This window comes from Bombus flavifrons, chromosome 1 (assembly GCF_040668555.2).
Source record: "Bombus flavifrons isolate JBK064 chromosome 1, iyBomFlav1_principal, whole genome shotgun sequence".
NCBI classification, from domain to species: Eukaryota; Metazoa; Arthropoda; class Insecta; order Hymenoptera; family Apidae; genus Bombus; species Bombus flavifrons.
The window spans coordinates 1,819,839-1,833,650 of NC_138442.1; the positions used below are offsets into that span (position 1 = coordinate 1,819,839).

A 13,812-nucleotide genomic window follows, 5' to 3' on the forward strand; every position below is an offset into this window, starting at 1 on the left:
CAGAAACTTTGCTGACACCTGAATACGGATGTCGTCGCGGTCAACGTGTTAAAAGAAAATAATGTCATGTTATGTTCAGAAATATCTTCTTTAAAAGCAGGGACGACCGATCCAGAGTGTGCCCATGCTTCAGAAGGCAAGTATTCATAGATTCTGATAATGACAAAAGAATACCTGACTCTTTTCTACTAACCCTTGATGACACCATGTATCGGAAAACCCATCAAAAACAAAGGACGCTAACAATAAGTCAACTTTTGCGCCAGCAAATCCAAACCGTCAAACCGCCGGTAATGAACATCAGAAAAACAAATTGGTCAATTTATCCAGCAAACATCACTCATCAACTCGCAGAAAAAGGAATAAGCTTCGAAATTGATCTAACCCGGGTTAACAGAGCAATAAATAAATTCCAATCAGTTATAAAATCAACAACATATAAAACCTTCGAGACTACCACGCATAAAATGGATAGGAAAGGAATCGTTCCTCGATGGAACGAAGAATGTAAAATCGCTATGTACAAAATGTAACAGAATGCAGAATACAGAAGCACAATCGCCAACGTTATGGCATAAAAATTCGAACTCTAATGGTAGTAACTGCAGCCTATCATTTTTTGTGAATGAGTCTATTTGCAAAACCTAGAAAAAAGACACTGTGAAATTCTCAGACAAAAACAAAATCAACCTCACACTACATTTGCAATAATATACAAAATAATAATATATATACTATCAAACGATCAAATTAACTCCACTTTCTTATTAAGAAAAAACTCCGCTCCTGACTCATATCCATAATCTATTAGGTCGTCCGGAAAGTTTCTTTCGTTTCATAAGAAAATAATGGATACACAACATTTTCTGTTCTATATTATTTTATCGAATTACGTATGATCTATTTTGTTCTATCAAAATAAAGATCACAACCTTCGACAGATTAGGTTTCATGTTTGTATGAAGATGCATCGTTATAAAAAATGGGTCTGGAAAAGAAAGACACTTTTCGGACAATCTAATATTATTAAAAATGCTCCAAGAATCTGGAATAAAATGCCTTCTAAAAATCTACAACTGTATTTGGATCCACCGTGCCTTCCCCGATAACTAGCGAAAAGCTATAGTAATTCCAATCCTTAAGTCGAACATAAAATAAATAAAATAAATAAAAAAAATAAATAAAATAAAAGCTAACATAATTCCAGTAACTATTACTCGATTGCGCTAACCGACACTATGTGAAAACTACTAGAGAAAATCTTAAATAGCAGTCTTCGTTGGTACCTTGAATCCAATAACGTACTAAATCCAACCCAATATGGTTTCCGACAACATCGTCCCGATATAGACGTATTAATAAACATGGAAACTTGCACGCGTGACGCTTTCCAAAAAGATAAATATCTAACTGCGATATCTATCTAGCCTCGAAGAAACATTTGACATGATTTTGAAAGCCAAAAATCGTAAGCATATCCCTCAAGCTAAAGATTGACAGTAATATGCTGGCTTTTATAACCAGTTTTTTAACAAACAAGTTCATTTAAATTAGATAAAAATTGTAGAATACAAAATGTCAATCATGAGCGTCACTTTATTTCTAATCGGAATTAATCATATACAGGTGGTTGGCAACTGGTGGTGCAAGCAGAAAGGAGGTGATTCTACGCGAAAAAAGAAGTCGAAAATATAGAATGAACATTTTTTTTTTAATTCTTTTTTTTTTTTTTTCAATTTTTCCATCGAGACAACGATCTACAGTGAGATCCGTTATAACGAGACGTGATAAAGTGCACGCGTACCGAACGAAAATTCAATGTCGATTTTCTCGAAAAAAAAGCCTCAAACGAAAAATTTTTATTCTATATTCTCGACTTCTTTTTTCGCGTAGAATCAGCCCCTTTCCGCTTGTACCACCAGTTACCAACCACTCTTTATATATGTATTTTTTTCTTTTTGCCTGATATAGAAACATTTTGTTCAGTTTGAAAATTGTGTTCTTTGTTGACCGCGCGGTCAGATTCGCATTCACACGCATACACGACAGTCACACCCGATCTGGACTTCACTGTCAGCACCTTAAAGATGCTTGACGCTTTTGACGCGGTTATATTCCATTCTTACATTAATGATTTAGAAATTAATTACGTGTTTAATCCGAATGTTTCCTGCATTATTGGTATCGGATACAAAAAAATATATACAGCACTTTTCACTTTTTATAGGAAATAAATATTGATTATTTGTCATATATCACGGTTACAGGACTTGATGCCTGTGATAACCTGAATAGTGATAGTGTTTAAATTGAGGTGTTTGGTAGCTGATAGTGCATTCAAGGAACTACTCATGATGTTTAACGAACAACAATTTATTAACAAACGATTTAACAGACAGAGTCAACAAATAACAATTAACAGATATGATATGACAAATAACTGGTAACAATTAACAACTAACAATTAACAATTAACATCAAGGGTTCGATCGGCACGTTTGCCACGCAATGGCATTGAGGATTTGTTCATTTGACAGTTCGAGACAGACTGTCCTTTTGCTCTATAAATCGAACGGATAGTTCGCGTCATTGACCATCGATATCCCCACTAGCGTACGTTCATTAGATGTACCGCGGCGGTTGGCGCGAATGGCCGCGAATTCGGCGGAAGAAGCGTGAGGATATCGCTGACACATTAGGCACGTCGGTGTTGCGCTTTGACGGCGTAGCGATTTAACAATTAACTGCGGCGATTCGGCACTCGTAACACTAACGGCAATGACCTCAGGTTCGATAACGAATCCGCGGTCAACGGGATTTCGAATTTAAAACTTTCGTCAAAGTCTAAGTTAGACTATATGTTAACAGGTGATCTCAGTCTACGGGGTTCCGCGAAAAGAAGTCTGCGTGTTCCATATATTTACCTTTTCGATGCTGAATGTGAAAGGTAAAAGTTTGTAGGTAAGCCCACCACCTGTGAACTCTGTTATTTAAATATATTTTATTAATGCTTGCCGCCAGGGACTTACAATCAGTGACGACAAGAAATTTTCGTCCACGTAGATAGTGCCGAAAATGTTTTACGGCGTTTACAACTGCCAAGGTCTCTAATTCATAGGGCGAATACTTAGATTCCTCAAGGGTAGTTCTTTTACTATAGTATTCTATTACCCTATTTATGTCTTCAACTTTATGCATCAAAATGGCACCATACCCCTTCGCACTAGCATCGGTATGTAGTTCGATCGGGTAATAGGGGTCGAACGTAATTAACACCGGCGCATTAGTCAGGATGGAAATTACCCTTTGTCTTATTATTTCATGCATATACATCCAAGCAACTATTTTTTTACTTGGAGCATGTGCAAGTGCATACAGGGGACGCATTAAATGTGCATATTTAAAAATGAATTTTCGAAAGTAACAGGCTAAACCTATGAACTGCCTAAGCTCTCTGGTTGTCGTTGGTGGGGGTAAAGAACGCAAGGCTTGTATTTTACCCGGGTTTTGACAAACGCTTCCGTTATGAATTATATATCCCAAACAGGATACCGACGTCTTTAAAAAAGAGCATTTAGAAAAATTAAAAGAAAATCCAGTTTTAACAAGTATATTTAATACAGTATCCAATCTTTCTAAAGCTTGATCTATCGAGTCGGCAATGATTAGGACATCATCAGAGTAAACAACAACGTATGAATAAACGAGGTCGCCTAAGGCATTGAGGATGGCCCTCTGAAGAACGGACGGTGCATTTTTCAATCCAAACGGCATCACCATGTACTCATAATGTCCGTCGGGCGTAACGAACGCTGTATACTGCATCGAATTAGGATGAATGGGAATTTGGTGAAACCCGCCGGCCATGTCTAGGCTAGTAAAGTATCTCGCATTTTTCAGCCTCCTAATCAAACTAATTTTAAGAGGGAAAGGGTACTGATCTGTGACCGTATTCCTATTTAGCTCCCGAAAATCGACACACAATCTGTCTGAGCCGTCCTGTTTCTTCACGAGTAACATAGGGCTCGCGAATGGTGACCTACTAGGCCTTATGATTTTTGCTGTAATTAGTTCCTCTATCTTTTCATGCATTATTCTCCGCTCTTCCTTGCTAAAGTTGTAAGGATTTCTTCGGACGGTGATGTTAGAATCGATTAAATTTATTTCTAATTGGCCCGTACTTACGCGAGTACATGGGAAATCCGCAATGAACGAATCTTTAAACTCATTCAGAATAGAAATTAATCGACTTTTATCGTTACCGATTATATCTGTATCGACCTCGATAATATTGACCTCGTCTTCCGCGGTTTTGCTACACTCACTAATTGTCTTTGTTTTATAAATAACGAGGCTGTTTCGCGTAATATTTACGCCAAAACCTTGATTGAAAATTTCATGGCCAATCATGATATCGTATTTTAAATACTTATCATCAACTATGTGGAAAGTTATGTCCAATATATATCCGTTAATACATACAGTGGACAATAGCTGACACGTACTTTTAACACGAGTATTTGCTATTCCTCGTATTACTACTATATCAGTCGTTTGTTTGCCACAAAAATTCGAGGACAGGGAACGTTTAATTAATGAGCATTCGGCTCCAGAATCGAAATAAAATGGGTAGAACTCACCCAGGTGACTTAACGTACCAGTTGGGAACTCCACTACGCAGGAGTAGACTCGACGTTCGTCATCGAAGTCATGGTTTGTCCTCCGCAGGGACGGACAATAGGGACCGATATGGTCCTCCCCACGACTCTTGAAGCAATTAACCATTGAGGATATACTTAATTTCTTCCAGGACTTTTTTATAGGAAAAGGGTCTTCGGTCTTGATATCCGTTTCAAGTGCTATTTGTTCAATGTGCTGATCTTGTGCGCTCACTTGACGAAAATTGATAGCGTTGATTACTTCCGCCATAGTTACATCTTGCCACTTCACCTTCAGGAGGGAGCGGAGACGAATGGCGTAAGCTGCCATGTCTTCGTCTTTCTGCGGTTGTTCAATGCATATACTCATTAGCGTCGAGGCTGCTGTATCTTTACCACCAAAACGCGTAGTAAAAAGTTCCTTAAACATCGGCCAGGTAATCTCTTCGCCGTTCACTATCTGCGTAAACCAATGCGCTGCAGAACCCTTTAGAGCATTTTTTAAAGCAGAAACTAGCGCGCTGTCTTGTAAAGGGTTGTCCTTCATAAGCAGATTAGCAGCTGCGCACCATGCGGCTGGATCGGCGCCCGCGATTTCAGGGTCAAAACATGGTAGCACTAGATTTATAGGTTTCGCACTCGGTTCCAGCACCAGCGTCTCAATTAACTCGCGCATGATGTTCATATGTTCTTGCACTGCTATTACCGGCACTGATTCCACTTCCGATGTCGGGTTGGCGTTGGGATTAGGGTTGTGGACGCTTGATGAATCTCCACTGGCATTAGCCATCATGGTGATACAATAAAGATAGAGTTTTTTAACACAAGTATGGATACAACCGATTTAACAATTAACACTAACGGCAATGACCTCAGGTTCGATAACGAATCCGCGGTCAACGGGATTTCGAATTTAAAACTTTCGTCAAAGTCTAAGTTAGACTATATGTTAACAAGTGAAATATTCACGGATCGCAAAGACGTCACTTAACTTGTTGACGAGACTGTTCGTGAAAGAGTGACACTCCGTCACGGTGACGCTGCAGAGGAAAACTACGATGGGGTGTGTCTAAGGGCACGACATCATCGGATTCGTGGAGAAAAGTCTTCGTTCGGAAAGTGAGGGAAATTAACGCTGTTAATTGGTCAATTTCCATATTGGTGGTTAGATGCTAGCTTGAGGGAAAGTTGCTAGTGGGAAATGCGTCAACATCTGGTAATCATCTTACCTGAAGAATAGGGTCTGTTTATGGCGAGCCACCGGACAGAACCCGTTAGAATGTTTACTGTCGAGTGCCCCTACAACTATTTCTTCTTAATTCTTAATTTCTTTTTATGGAGAGCTATACTATTACCCTATACCTTTGTTAGACAAAGCGTTCATCCCTTTATTGCGGCTACGTTCGGCGACTGGTTCTCGCCCCGAGCCCAAGCTCACTATCGTAAATCTCGAACAAATACAATCGGATTTTATGACGACAATTGCTTAATTACGGTTACGATTGGAATCTATATTATAATGTTAAGGGATTTTCCCAAAGTTCCGAAGGGATAGCTTCGGTGTCTTTTCACCTCCGACATATATATATGATAGATCCTCACTGCTACTAGATGCAATTAGTACGACAATGTAAATGTGGTATACAGGGTGGTTGGTAACTGGCGGTACAAGCGGAGAGGGGGTGATTCTACACGAAAAATCAAGTCGAAAATATAGAATGAACATTTTTTTTTTAATTCTTTTTTTTTTTTTCAATTTTTCCATCGAGACAACGATCTACAGTGAGATCCGTTATAACGAGACGTGATAAAGTGCACGCGTACCGAGCGAAAATTCAAAGTCGATTTTCTCGAAAACAAAGCCTCAAACGAAAAATTTTTATTCTATATTTTCGACTTCTTTTTTTCGCGTAGAATCACCCCCTTTCCGCTTGTACCACCAGTTACCAACCACTCTTTATATATGTATTTTTTTTTTTTTTTGCCTGATATAGAAACATTTTGTTCAGTTTGAAAATTGTGTTCTTTGTTGACCGCGCGGTCAGATTCGCATTCACACGCATACACGACAGTCACACCCGATCTGGACTTCACTGTCAGCACCTTAAAGATGCTTGACGCTTTTGACGCGGTTATATTCCATTCTTACATTAATGATTTAGAAATTAATTACGTGTTTAATCCGAATGTTTCCTGCATTATTGGTATTGGATACAAAAAAATATATACAGCACTTTTCACTTTTTATAGGAAATAAATATTGATTATTTGTCATATATCACGGTTACAGGACTTGATGCCTGTGATAACCTGAATAGTGATAGTATTTAAATTGAGGTGTTTGGTAGCTGATAGTGCATTCAAGGAACTACTCATGATGTTTAACGAACAACAATTTATTAACAAACGATTTAACAGACAGAGTCAACAAATAACAATTAACAGATATGATATGACAAATAACTGGTAACAATTAACAACTAACAATTAACAATTAACACCAAGGGTTCGATCGGCACGTTTGCCACGCAATGGCATTGAGGATTTGTTTATTTGACAGTTCGAGACAGACTGTCCTTTTGCTCTATAAATCGAACGGATAGTTCGCGTCATTGACCATCGATATCCCCACTAGCGTACGTTCATTAGATGTACCGCGGCGGTTGGCGCGAATGGCCGCGAATTCGGAGGAAGAAGCGTGAGGATATCGCTGACACATTAGGCACGTCGGTGTTGCGCTTTGACGGCGTAGCGATTTAACAATTAACTGCGGCGATTCGGCACTCGTAACACTAACGGCAATGACCTCAGGTTCGATAACGAATCCGCGGTCAACGGGATTTCGAATTTAAAACTTTCGTCAAAGTCTAAGTTAGACTATATGTTAACAGGTGAAATATTCACGGATCGCAAAGACGTCACTTAACTCATTGACGAGACTGTTCGCGAAAGAGTGTCTCTCCGTCACGGTGACGCTGCAGAGGAAAACTACGATGGGGTGTCTCTAAGGGCACGACATCATCGGATTCGTGGAGAAAAGTCTTCGTTCGGAAAGTGAGGGAAATTAACGCTGTTAATTGGTCAATTTCCATGTTGGTGGTTAGATGCTGGCGTCACGTAAAATAAGAAAAAGAAATAAAAAAAAAGAGATTTGTAGTGAAAAATAAAAAAAGAAACTTTATTTTTCTAACAACAATCCACTTTACAATCCACTTCCGAACTCTAGGCGTGACTTTCCAAGACTGAAGCTCTTACAATTTGACTTTCGATCGGATCCGATTACTTTCTTTTGTCATCCCTCAACATCCCCACCGTCCATGCATTTGCTAGGCGTTCGCGACCGTTGCCACGTGCTGTTTCTTCTAGAACCTTCGGTGGAGGGATGTTGGTGGAGGGTTGGGATGTTGATGGTTCATTAGGCACTTACATACATACATACATTGTTGCTGAGTGCCGCCACATCTTTATCTCCATCGTCAGTCCATCGGATTTGAAGTATGCCGGTCGTGACATACCCCCCTGGTTAGATTGATCTTGGTCCTCTAAGATCGTAGTAGAATGGAATTATTTATATGTAGATCGAAGGATATGTTTACACCCTTTTTTTCTCAGGGATCGCTATGAATTGATTTTCTGCATGTAATGGTACAAAAGTTATTTCGTTTATCTTAAATATAGCAATTTTACAATATTTGATAGTGTTCGAGAAGCTAATAATTTCAAATCAGGTTGTAGTTTTTGATCGTGAATTGGTTGGGTTTGTTTACAAAGCGTAATTCCTATCCCGTGAATTTAAGGCAACTGATTAGGAGTATTATTACTAGTGCTAGGGTCAGTATTATCCTGAAAAAAGTACGCTTTCAATCGGTTACCATGTATCTTTTTCTTAGCATTGTCGATAGAAATAATGTGATAAGGAGTTTTCACATCGTTAATCCTGTAGGGTCCTAACCATTCAATGTCCAACTTATCTCTTTTATGGTCGTTGTGAATTAAAACAAAGTCTCCTTTCCTAAACACGGTCTGAGTTTTAACAATCTTTCTTTCTTGGTCTCGCTTGTACCGTTGCTTATTCTCAATAAGTGTTTTGTGAGCTGTTTCCCAATATTTATTCAACTGTTTTTGCCAAAGTGAGTACATATCATCATAGGTAAGTGTGGGGAATTTGGATATTGCGGAAGGTAAGTTAGCTTTTCGCCCAAAGGTCAATTCAAAGGGAGAGAATCCTGTTCCTTCATGTTTCGCGGTGTTGTACCCTAAACAAATGAAATTAAGTACTTCGTCCCATTCTTTGTCATTGTCGTGTAATGCAGTACGAATTAAATCTTTAACTGAGGCATGTGTTCTTTCGAGGGATCCGTTACTCTGTGAGTGAAATGAAGTTGTCTTGACGTGTTTGATTTTAAAAGCTTCTTCAAATTTCGTCATTAAATCGCTAACAAAATTTTGTCCCTGGTCTGTTAGGATCGTTTTTGGTGCCGAAAATATGTAAATATAGTGTTCAATGAGCGCGTTAATTATGGATTCAGTTCGTTGCGTTTTAAGGAGAACTAGTATCAGATATTTCGTAAGTTCATCGTGAATTGAAAGTATGTATTGGTTTCCGCGTTTGGTTTTCGTCATCGGTCCTATGATGTCCATAGCGATTTTGTCGTTAGGGTTAAGTGGCGTGTCCGAGATTTGTGGGGATTCTTTGGGTCTGATACGCGTTAGTTTTTCCTTTTGACATGTGTCGCATGTTTTCACGAAGTTTTCTACTCTTTCTAAAAGTCCGGAAATTTTGAATTTATCCTTGATCCGTTGATACGTTTTTTGTATCCCTAAATGTCCTACGGTGTCGTTATGGTTTTCCTTTATTGCTTGTAGTATTTCGTTTTCGTCTAGTTTTAAGATGGGATTAGGCGCATAAGTAATTTTCTTGTACGTGTCGTTAAAATATATTAGCATGAGTTTAATCTGCGTTTTCTCTAATTCAGTGAAATCGTTATTTCCTATGCCGATTTTTGTCATATCTTTAAGAATTTTGTAAAGTCTTCTAATCCAAAGTGTCTCGTCGTATTCTCCTAAGTCGTTTCGAGTTAATTGGTAAAATGTTTGGTCATTCGGTTTAATTTCTAAGAGTTTCGGATTCTCGTTGTTGTCTTTCCATGCGTTGAATGAATTAGTGTGATCAATTACTAGGTCGAGGTTAACTACTTCGTCGCGAGCTACCGCGTGAACTCTAGATAAAGAGTCTGCAGCTGTGTTATCTTTACCCTTTGTATATTCGATTTCATAGTCATATTCTTCGAGTTTAAGTCTCCAACGAATCAGTCTGCTAGAAGGGTCTTTGCAATTGTGTAGCCACTTAAGAGCTTGGTGGTCGGTTCGAATAATGAAGCGTCGTCCTAACAAGTATTATTTTAATCTTTTCACGGCCCATACGATGGCTAAAAGTTATTTTTCCGTCGTGGTATAGTTTCGTTCGGGTGGATTCAGTGTTCTTGAAATGTAACAACAAGGACGACCGTCCTGTGACAGTATTGCTCCTAGTCCTTCGTTACTTGTGTCGGTAGTTAAGGTAAAGGTTTTGTTAAAGTCTGGATAAGCTAATATTGGGAAATTACAGAGTTTGTCCTTTAAAGTATCAAAGCTCGTCTGGTGTTTGTCAGTCCAATGGAATGGTGTGTCCTTTTTTGTTAAGTCTGTAAGGCTCTTCGCGATTTTGGAAAAGTTTCGAATGAATTTGCGATAATAACCTGCTAAACCTAAGAATGACTTCACGTCCGTGGCATTGCGGGGTAATCGAAAGTTTTTTACAGCGTCTAATTTCTTGGGGTTTGGTTTAACTCCTTCGGATAAAACTACATGGCCTAAGTATTCTAGTTCCGGTTTTACGAATTCACATTTGTCCGGTTGCAATTTAAGTCCTAATTCCCTGAGTCTCTGAAATACTATCGCGAGGTTTTCGTTATGTTCTTGAATCGTTTTTCCGAATATCACTATGTCGTCCAAATAAACAAAGCAGTGTTTTCCTACAAGTCCAGTTAAGGCTCTGTCCATTAATCTTTGAAAGGTAGCGGGTGCGTTTTTAGGTCCGAATGGCATTCGATTGAACTGAAAATGCCCTTGCGGTGTCGAAAAAGCGGTATATTTTTTAGATTTCTCGTTCATTGGAACTTGATGGAATCCTGAGGATAAATCAAGTGCCGAAGAGAATTTTGCGTTTCCTAGTTGTGTTAATATGTCGTCTATATCAGGTAAAGAGTAAGCATCTTGTTCCGTGAGTTCATTTAGTTTCCTGAAATCGATAACTATCCTCCATTTCTGTTTTCCTGAGGCATCTAATTTTTTCGGAACTACCCATACCGGAGAGTTATAAGGGGATTCGGATTCTTCTATAATATTTTTCTTCAACATGTCTCCTATTTGTCGCGAAATCTCGTCACGGTGACATTCCGGTGGTCTATACGATCGTGTGTTAATAATTTTGTCTTTGGTTAACGAAATTGTGTGCTGAGTTAAATTAGTACAGGGCAAAAGATCGGTTTCTAAATTAAAGATGTCGATATAATGGAGAATAATCTTTTCGATGGATTCACGGATTGGTTTTTCAATGTGATCTGTTCTCACTAGGCTTTTTAGTTTTGATACGTTAGAAAAGTCATGAGAATTTTGAATATTGCTAGAAATTTCAATGTTTTGCTCACCAGTGTTGATAAAACATACTTTAGTTGGTTTGCCTTCCAAATAGATTGTTTGAACTCTGTTTTCTCCAGGAGTCAAATGTATTGGTTTCTGAAATAAAATGGTTTTGTCGTTTAATCGGATTTTGTCGTTGGATATTGAATAATTATACTTCTCTAAACACGGTAGCCCAATGATTCCGTCTTCGATAATAGGGAAATTGTTCGGTACTATGTGAAAAATGTGATTTTGTCCAAAAATTCGTTTCGTTACGTATTCGTTAGTTTCGTATTTGTCTCGTCCCATAGAAAATTTTTGTTTAAGCCCTATTTGTATCGCGTTGACAGTGTTGTTACGTTTCACCAGGTTTATCCCTGCTCCTGTGTCGACCAGAAATACTCGCTCTTCGGTTCGGGTTGACAAAAATATTGCGAGTAGTCTTCCTGTGGCGATGTTGACTCGTATGTCTCGTACGGTTCGTCCATCTCCTGGTTCGATGTTGTTTCCTGTATTTCGTCCCTTTTCTGGACTGCCTGAATCCTTGCGGGTGGTCGATCGCGCTGGCTCGGTGGTAGAAAATTTTGACACTTGTTGGCAATATGTCCCAGTTTTCCGCACTTGAAGCACTTGATCTGCGCGCGTTCAGCAGGTGGTCTATTTTCTATTTGGTTAAATGTAGCAGGTTTCTCAGCTACTGGCGTGTTAGGCGATCTTGATGGTACATTAGATCGTCTTACCTGCATTAGCTGGTTGTTGGGGCGATTACTAGCGAAAGGTAAGCGATTACATGACCAATTAGGTTGTCGTTCTTCTCGCAAGTAGCGTTCTACATCGGCTGCCTTTTTTTCAGCTTCCGCAAGATTCAAGGGTTCACTGCTTAATAGTATTCGCCCTATGTCGCGTCTGAGTCCCATTAGGTACACACGAACAGTCTTCTTCGTGATTTCTTCGGTCATAATTTTACGTGTCAGTGGTTGTGGGTACTCATTGGTTACTGCGTACAGCAAACGGTTGAGTATTCTTCTAAACCGAATATTAAAACATTGCACTGATTCCTCGCTCCCCTGTCTCAACTCTCGCAATTGTTCTTGGTACTCATCCGAAGTCACTTGTGCTGCTAAATTATTTCTCAGTGCGTCGTACAGATCACTGTAACACTCAATAGGAATGTTGCGAATACTTTGGGCTGCTTTCCCCACGATCTTTTCCACTTTTATTGCTTTTAGCAATAGATCTTGCTCCATACAGCGACCCTTCATACTTCTCACTTCTTTGATGAAGTCTTCAACTCCTACATCATCATCTCCGTTGAGCGTTGGGATGTAGTGTATTGCATCCTTAGCTCGTAGAGTGGGAGGAGCGGGCGGAAAATAGCCTCTTTCTTCCACCTCGGATTGTTCGATGTCGAGGTGGACAGGTGGGATGTCTGGAGCTGCTAACCCCGACAGTTTGCGTGCTTTTGCCATATTCCCGGAGCGATTGATTGCTGTCGATGCACTTTCATTGTCTTCGGTGATAATGGAAGCAAAGTCATCGGTCGTAGGGGATTCGAACCCAGTCCGTAGCGCTGCGACGGTTTTCCCGAGATTCTTGATTTCTGCTGTCCTGTGTCTATTCTCTTCGTCATTTTGCATAGACACACGTAACATTTCCTCTCGTAAAAGGGCAATGTTCTCGTTCTGTTTCTGAATACTGTCCCATATTGCTCGCAACATTGGGTCAGTTGAGGTTGAAGTTTGAGATTCCTTTGCCTTACACATTATTGCGCTGATTTTACTATTTTCAGACGAAGACGAGTCTTGGCTACTGAAGCTAAATTTTCTTTCACGGTAACGTACAAAGGAATCCAGTTTACCTTTTATTGTCACTTCACTTGGTCCGTGATAGTTACTTTGTTGTTGCGGATGACCGTAGTCCCAAATAATTCTATCATCCATAGATGATGAATGTCTTTTGGTTTCCGAACAAACACTTTTCACTATCCTGGCAGGATCGCCAAAATGTCACGTAAATAACAAAAAGAAAATAAAAAAAAGAAATTTGAAGTGAAAAATAAAAAAAGAAACTTTATTTTTCTAACAACAATCCACTTTACAATCCACTTCCGAACTCTAGGCGTGACTTTTCAAGACAGAAGCTCTTACAATTTGACTTTCGATCGGATCCGATTACTTTCTTTTGTCATCCCTCAACATCCCCACCGTCCATGCATTTGCTAGGTGTTCGAGACCGTTGCCACGTGCTGATTCTTCTAGAACCTTCGGTCGAAGGACCGTTGGGATGTTGATGGTTCATTAGGCACTTCAGCGATATACATTGTCGCTGAGTGCCGCCACATCTTTATCTCCATCGTCAGTCCATCGGATTTGAAGTATGCCAGTCGTGACACTAGCTTGAGGGAAAGTTGCTAGTGGGAAATGCGTCAACATCTGGTAATCATCTTACCTGAAGAATAGGGTCTGTTTATGTACAACTATTTCTTCTTAAT

General features: G+C 39.4%; 2 protein-coding genes across 2 annotated transcripts in view; both read right to left on the reverse strand.

The window, feature by feature from the left end:
* Positions 1-13,812, reverse strand: part of LOC138184168 (uncharacterized) — a 353,608-nt gene that overhangs the window by 193,118 nt on the left and 146,678 nt on the right. The window lies entirely within an intron of this gene.
* Positions 8,100-13,219, reverse strand: LOC138179082 (uncharacterized). The gene is made up of 3 exons (XM_069111523.1): positions 13,180-13,219; positions 11,688-13,075; positions 8,100-8,200 (listed from the first exon to the last, which is right to left on the reverse strand). Exon 2 carries the CDS (start codon positions 13,037-13,039, stop codon positions 11,693-11,695), a length of 1,347 nt encoding a protein of 448 aa, XP_068967624.1. The 5' UTR covers positions 13,040-13,075; positions 13,180-13,219; the 3' UTR covers positions 8,100-8,200; positions 11,688-11,692.

Coding starts and splice junctions, on each gene's coding strand:
- LOC138179082 (XM_069111523.1), bottom strand. CDS start 13,039: ATGTTGCGAGCAATATGGGACAGTATTCAGAAACAGAACGAGAACATT.